Raw genomic sequence first — 7,343 nt, 5'->3', positions numbered from 1 at the left:
GCTGTCGGCAAAGTTTTACGAACTGAAGATCATAGTAAATCCGTTTGCATTTTTTTCACCCACTTTGAATTGGTTCTGACACTTGCTGGACAACCTTGGCTTATGGTAACTCAATTTTTCTGTTACAGGTTAGAAAATAATTAGTGTCTTTGTCATATCTATCATTGCAGATCATGGCTTGCAACATGTAGTGTTTCATTACCGAGCTTTGAAGGGATGGAAGAACGTAAGGATGTAATTCCTTTATTATGCTCTATCTTTTTGGCTAATCAAGGGGCTGGTGAGGCTACTGGAGAAGGAAAATATATGTCCTAGGTGAGTGAACTGGTGTCTATTTATTATGTATTATTTCCATCCATTGATTCATCTTTTCCATGTTGAAAGCATAGCTTTAGTTGCATGGTAATTTGAGCCAAGGGAGTTCATGGAATTTTTTTAAGGTTTTGTCGCCTTTATCCCTAGAAATGATGATAAATAATTATCTTCTCATTTGAGGGAGTTAATTTTTTCTTTTAAAATCTTAAAGGAGAATCACATCATTGTACTCTTACCTATTGCCCAAGTAGTAAGTTGGTCTCCTATTTTAATAGGGAGTAAGTTGGTCCTCAAATTATAGTTGTACGGTCAGTCCCAATTTTGGAAACTGTTCGTAAATCTGTGTGTTTGTGCAGCTATAATGAAAGGTTGGGGACCGACAAGTTTGTTTTTGAAGATTAGGGAAGCACTCTCTCCTAGATGAATAGGTGGGGACCCCTGGTGCAATTTTCCTTTTTAGTAATATAGAGATGAATAATTTGTTTCTACAAGTTTTTGAAAGCCATTATCTGATGCCAATAGAATTCAGATGATTTTTATTTTTGAAAAATGATGTGAACATCATTACCATCTATAAATATGGAGGGAAAACAATGTATTTATGGCTGAATTCTATGTGCAAATGTGATTATGCAGGATGATGAAGATTCCATATTACAGGGAGAGAGGCTGAAAAAATGATTGTAGAAGCTTATGCGGCTCTTCTTCTTGCATTCCTTTCTACTGAAAGGTTAGTACACCTTCATCGGCTTATCCTTTCCCTACATAAATTTTGACTACCGATCTCGTAAATCATTTTTTTTTATTCCTTTTTATTACCAGAAAGGGCATACGTAATGCCATTGCTGAATATCTTCCAGACCACAACCTGGCAATACTCGTTCCGGTGTTTGAAAGATTTGTGGTACGTATTTCTTATGCAACTAGACTCGTGTAGTATGAACTTGGTCGGATAAACGTCATTAATATCCTCGTGTTTTTGTTCTTTGAGGAATTTCACATGACACTGAACATGATATCACCAGAGACACACAAAACTGTGCTGGAAGTAATTGAATCATGCAGAATCCGATGAGAGATCGAATATCGCTGTATATGACGCTGAAAAAAGTGATTGTTTGTAGAGGGGGCATTATCAAACCAGCCACCAGAGCCCTCGATCGTTGCTCGATACCTGTCCTTTTTGCTCATGTATTTCCAGCTGCAATGCACCGTTCAAGTTGGAGGCTAAGATGATTGTGTAGGTAAAATAGAGTACTTATATGTAATTCAATAATTTCGATTGTGGTTTCTCGTTCATGTTATCCGTCTCAGAAGTTTAGATACAAAAGCTTAAACAAGATACATCGTAATCCCAATATGTCTCATTCAAACTCGAAATATTTTCTCCTTTATTTAGTAGAATGTTTACATAAGCAGAGAGGGCTACTGGAGAAATGATCAACTATGACCTGTGAGGAAGTTGAGGATAAGCTCATTCACATGGTCGGGGAATTGCTCTTGAACAAAATGAGTTCCTTCTGGTATGTAGATTATGTCCAATTTGGGGACAAATTTTTTCACCTCTCCGTTCCTTGTGTAGTCCTCTATTCCTGGGAACTTGAAAACATAATCCTTCTCGCCCATTATTAGGAGAGCTGGAACTTCAACTTTCGGAATTGGTATATTAAGTTCATTCTTGCGATCAAGAAACGCCCTAAGACAGAACGAAATCAGCATGTAAATGTGTCCACTGAGAGGTCAATCAGAAAAGCAATCTCCCACAAATAATTTTGACTGAAGTAAATTATTTGGTTCAAGTAACTCATAGCTTTCATGCTTAGCCAACCGTGATCTTTCTTGAAACAATTTTCGCAAACTCGTTCTTCATTTTTACTCAATCTTCTTATTTTGAATCATCATGTGTCCATTCGAATAAGCCACAGTTATATATTATCATAAGAATGACGCAAGCGCACAATATTTTTTATGTAGAAAACCTTCATGTTACCTGTAAGGAACTTGCAATGCAGTTTGAAATCCCGATTTCTGGTACAGGGCTCCATAGGTTGCAAGATCTTCCTCAGAGAACCAAGAGGGTAGAGGAGTAGATGGCTCTACTATGTCCATGATCTCCTGGTTTTCTTGAGCTATTGGAATTTCACTTCTGGAGAACATTATGTAAATATTCCTCACTACTGTTTTAGCATCAAGTCGACCAAAATCAGCTTCAGCGCGTCCAGGCTCCTGCAACAAAAATTTGTCGACAGTTACGGAAGGAGCCAAATCAGGCTATCCCGAAAAGGAGGTGGAGAAAAAAGGGAGGACCTGCCATCTTGAAATATAGAAGCCTTCAGGGAGGAGCTTATGATGGGTGGGAAGACGAGGAGGCCTAAATGGCACGCCTAATGTGACGAAACCTGACACTCTCTCCTGATGGAGGAGGACAAAGATGGAAACAACCGCACTACCAAAATCTTTGCTTACCAGAAAAACCTGCGAATTAATTTTTTTCTTGAAATTAACTCTTACGAGCATACTTATTACTTTTTCTTATAAGTGAATTACCTTAAAATTAAACATTTTTTTTCGTTTAGCCAAATATAATTTCCTCTCTATAAATCGACAAAACCCCCCAATTTTCAAGGTAACCAACCAGAATTTCAACTGAAAAATAAGAGTAAAAAACATAATTATCACCAAAGGATCACATGCCTTGGAGATGTTAAGAGCATCAAGAATTGCAAGGAGGTCAGATATCAGATCCAAGAAGGTGGTCTTCTCGGGTTGAGGTGGCGGGTCGGACAAGCCGTAGCCTCTGTAATCGGGTGCCATTGCTCTGAAACCGGCTTTAGCGACTGCAATCATCTGGTGGCGCCAAGAGTACCATATTTCTGGAAATCCGTGCAGAAACACCACTACCGGCGACGATTCACTTCCGATTTCGGCAACGTGAAGCTTTAGCCCGTTCGCTTGGACGTACTTGTGCTCAATTTCGTCCATTTTCGACGATCCCGAAGAAGAAGCTAGGCTAAACTGAGTTAATAATTAGAGGTGGATATTTTATGCTTTCAATAAATGCCGAGTTAATTGTTTGAATGGTCACTGAATTTAGGACCTGTTTGGGAGGGATTTTGAGAATTGATTTTTTGATCGTTAGAAAAAAAGTAGGGTCCGTTTGTGAGAAAAAAAGTCAAAAATTACGATTGAAATAGTAAAATAACGGTCAAAAAATCAATTTTTTTGGGTAAAAAATTCCTCTCAAACAAGCTGTTAGTTTTATGTCTTTGATTGACTCTAAATTTAAAAATGTCGAATTTTGGTCATTGAACTTTAAAAAATATCAGGTTTTGGTCACTGAATTTAGGTCAATATTTTCGATTGCTCGCTGAACTTAAATCCATATTTTAGATTGCTCACTGAAATTTAAAATGTTGAGTTTTGACTACTGAATTTTGAAATATGCCGTACATTGCTCACTATAATAACTGTTGAATTTTGAAAAATATCGAATTTACAACGAATAATGTACAACATTTTTCAAAGCTCACTGAGTAATATACAATATTTTTCAAAGTTTAGTGAGTAATGTACAACATTTTTCAAAATTCAATGGTTAAAACTCGACATTTTAAATTTCAGTGAGCAATCGAAGATATAAACCTAAGTTCAGTGATCAAAACTCGACATTTTTCAAAGTTCAATGGCCAAAACTCGATATTTTAAACTTCAGTAGCCAATCGAAGATATGGACCTAAGTTCAGTGACCAAAACTCGACATTATAAAATTTAGTGGTCAATCAAAGATATGGACCTAAATTTAGTGACCATTAGAACAATTAACTTATAAATGCCCGTTTGGGGTTGCTTTTGAGATTATAATTCAATTGTATATAATTTATTTGTATAGAAATTATCATTTGATTGACTTAATTTTTAACCTGGAAAATGTTGTAATTTTTTTTTTATCTTTTATTGGTGGATTGAAATTGAGTTTTTGTTTGGGAAGTGTAAATTGCTTGAAAAATGTTTTACTTACTCCTAAAAGAAAATGTTATTCTTGTTTTTGAGAAAAATATGGTCGTGTGACCAACATTTGAAAAAAAAATAGGAACTTTGGTAGAAAAATAACATTTTTCATGAAAAATAAAACCAATCAAACACGTCTTAAAATAAACTTGTACTCAATGTGTAGATTTTTTGAGCATAGATTTTGTTAAAATTGATATTTTTAGAAAATGTGTGGTTAAAAAATATGCTAAAAGTTATAAATTCACGTGGAAAATTATTTTATATTAAAAATAAATATAATTGACAATGAAAAAAATTAAAGAATTTGGACAAAATCGGGACTAAGGCTATGTTTGATAGCCAAATGTTTTCCATGGAATTCGGAAAATCAAGTACATTTTTCAACTTTTGTAGTGTTTGATAGGATTTATTTTCCATGGAAAATCTTTTCCAACTTTGGGTGCCATCTAGACATTTCCCATGTAATTGAGGAAAATGAATTCTCACCAATAAACTGTATCGATTTTTTATTTTTTATTTTTGCAATAGAAACAAATTCTAAGAATTATTATAAAAAAAATATTTCTGTTTAATTAACAATTTTCATGTAAAACAAAGTTAAACGAACACCAAAAAATATATAATTTTTTTTTGGGCAATAGAAACAAACTCTATCCCCAATATCAGTAAATTTTATCCCTTTAACTGACAATTTTCATGTAAAATAAAGTCAAATGAACACCAAAAAATACTTTTATTTCAATATTTTTTAGGTGAAAAATTATATCAATCAAACACAATAAATTGACAAGTCTCAGGAAAACAATTTCTAAGAAATTCAATTTCCTGAAATTCATTTTCTTTCCACCCAAATTTCATATTTGCAATCAAACGGATCCTAAATTATTTACTAGTTAGGTTATCCCATCAACTCTTTTGTTACTCAAACTCTCATTGTATTAATTGAATATTAATGATGCGTGTAGAAAATGTGTAATTCACGGCCTTCATCACGCTGTTTATGATGAAAGGGACATGAAACAAGCCTGGTGTTAAAATTAAAAGTTTCAAAACAATTCAATAATTAATTTTTCAAAATCAGTGCTGTTTATGTCAATTTCCCTCAGTCTTTATCTCAAGATCAGTTAAACCCGGATCTGTAAAGCCCAATGACGTTTGCCAGGTTTAGGATTTGGATAGTTGAAATAATTATACCCATCCATATGTTTTAAAATCCAACTTAAAAAATCATATTCAAAATTTGTTTATTCTGAAATCAAATATTTTTTATTAATTAATAATTCACCTACCACACAATTTCAACCCCAAATCCTAATTCTCTCTCCCCAACTCTCGTCTTCTCTTTCAATGTGCTGTTCTCCCATCACTCATCTTCTCCTTCACTGAGCAGCACTGAACCACCATCGACGAAGGCGATCCATATGCAAACCATCGGAGGCGAGTGCCGCATATGACATCGCATCTCGTCTTCTCCTTCACTGAGCCGCCACCGATGAAGGCAATCCACACAGACCACCAGAGGCGAGCGCCACGCATGATGGCGCCGACATGAATGCACAATCCAGCAGCATTTTGGTTCTGGTGATGGCAATTTTATGAATCTAATTTCTTGACGGTGTTTGGATGGTTGTGGCAGCGATTTGTTGGATTTGGTGGTGGCAGTTGTTTTGTTGGTGGCGAGAGTGGTGGATTCTTGGTGGCGGGCTTGTTGGATTTTGATAGTGGTGATGGGGTGACGATGGTTTTGTTGGTGGTGAGGTGATGGTCATTTAAGCCCTAATTTTTGTGATGGTGGTGGTCACTGTGGCAATGAATTAGGATATGGTTACTTATCATTGGGGTTGCAATCGGCTTTTCTTGCACTCATAGTAGTACTGTTCATACTATTTTGCTAGTTGGTTATCGCTTTTGAGCTGTGATAGTGGTGGTTCTGGCGGCAATGGTGGTGGTGGTGGTGTTGCTGCCTACGGGTAAGGTGATAGTCGCAAGTGTTGATGGTAGTTACAAATCATTTGGTTGATTGTGATCATTAGATTAGTTAACCCGTGACCAATGAAAAAGATAAATTGTGAATAAAAAAATATTATGAGACTTAAAAAATTGTTAATTTATAACGATAATTTAATAATTTAAGACTATACAATAAACCGTGATTTATAATATTTATGATTTGTGATCGATAAATGAATCGTGACCTATAAATTTATGAATTGTGATCGATGAACAAATTGTGACTTATAAAATTTTTGAATTGTGACCGTAAAATAATATGTGACATAAAATTTTTTATTTGTGACCAAAAAATAATGACTGACTAACTAAATCGTTAATTCACCAAATTGTATAGATCGTGACCTAAATATATTTAATTAATAAAATAATTAATTAATTAATTTAAAAATAAATTTTAATAAATATCTGGTTTTTGAAATTTGAAATATTTGTTCTTAGTTTTGAAATGGATGATACTTAACCTTTTAGTTATGAATTTTTCTCTTTGGGATATTTTTTTTAGTTACACCCCTATTCAGGTATTCAATCTAGATTTTTAGAAACTTTTAGCTATTTAAAAAGTCTATATGAGAACTCCCCTACTCTTCAAATCTCAATTATGAATCCATAATTTATCAATCTTAGTTTCTCTATGTAATTGTTGATGTGTAATATGTTAGTGACTAAAAATTAATTATAGATTTTTTTGGGTCTTTTTTGATAGGAATGATGACCAAATTTTTTTATAGGGCACAACAACCAATAATAAACTTTTTATTTTTATTTTTTGTTTATGATGAACTTTAATAGTGTGCATTATGTTAAGAATTATTATATTAGATAGTTAGTTTTAAATTTTTTTCTATAAATCCTATATTTTTAACCGAAATTTACTTGCATTCGTTTATCCACTTCAGTACAAATTTTTCTTTATTTGCTCAACTTGAATTTTGTATGTTTTGTCTTTATGATATTCATTCGTTAATGAACATATTTTTATTTTTATTGTTAAAATTATACAGTGT

General features: G+C 33.8%; 1 protein-coding gene across 1 annotated transcript; it reads right to left on the bottom strand.

Moving 5' to 3' along the window:
- Positions 1-1,557: 1,557 nt before the first annotated feature.
- On the bottom strand, positions 1,558-3,364 carry LOC111368578 (epoxide hydrolase A-like). Its single transcript, XM_022989902.1, has 4 exons — positions 3,010-3,364; positions 2,623-2,790; positions 2,306-2,541; positions 1,558-2,011 (listed from the first exon to the last, which is right to left on the bottom strand). Exons 1-4 carry the CDS (start codon positions 3,295-3,297, stop codon positions 1,756-1,758), a joined length of 948 nt encoding a protein of 315 aa, XP_022845670.1. The 5' UTR covers positions 3,298-3,364; the 3' UTR covers positions 1,558-1,755.
- Between the last annotated feature and the right edge of the window lie 3,979 nt (positions 3,365-7,343).

This window comes from Olea europaea, chromosome 19 (assembly GCF_002742605.1).
Source record: "Olea europaea var. sylvestris chromosome 19, O_europaea_v1, whole genome shotgun sequence".
Lineage (NCBI taxonomy): Eukaryota > Viridiplantae > Streptophyta > Magnoliopsida > Lamiales > Oleaceae > Olea > Olea europaea.
Note: the sequence above shows the minus strand (reverse complement) of the source record. Positions and strands in the feature narration are given on the sequence as shown.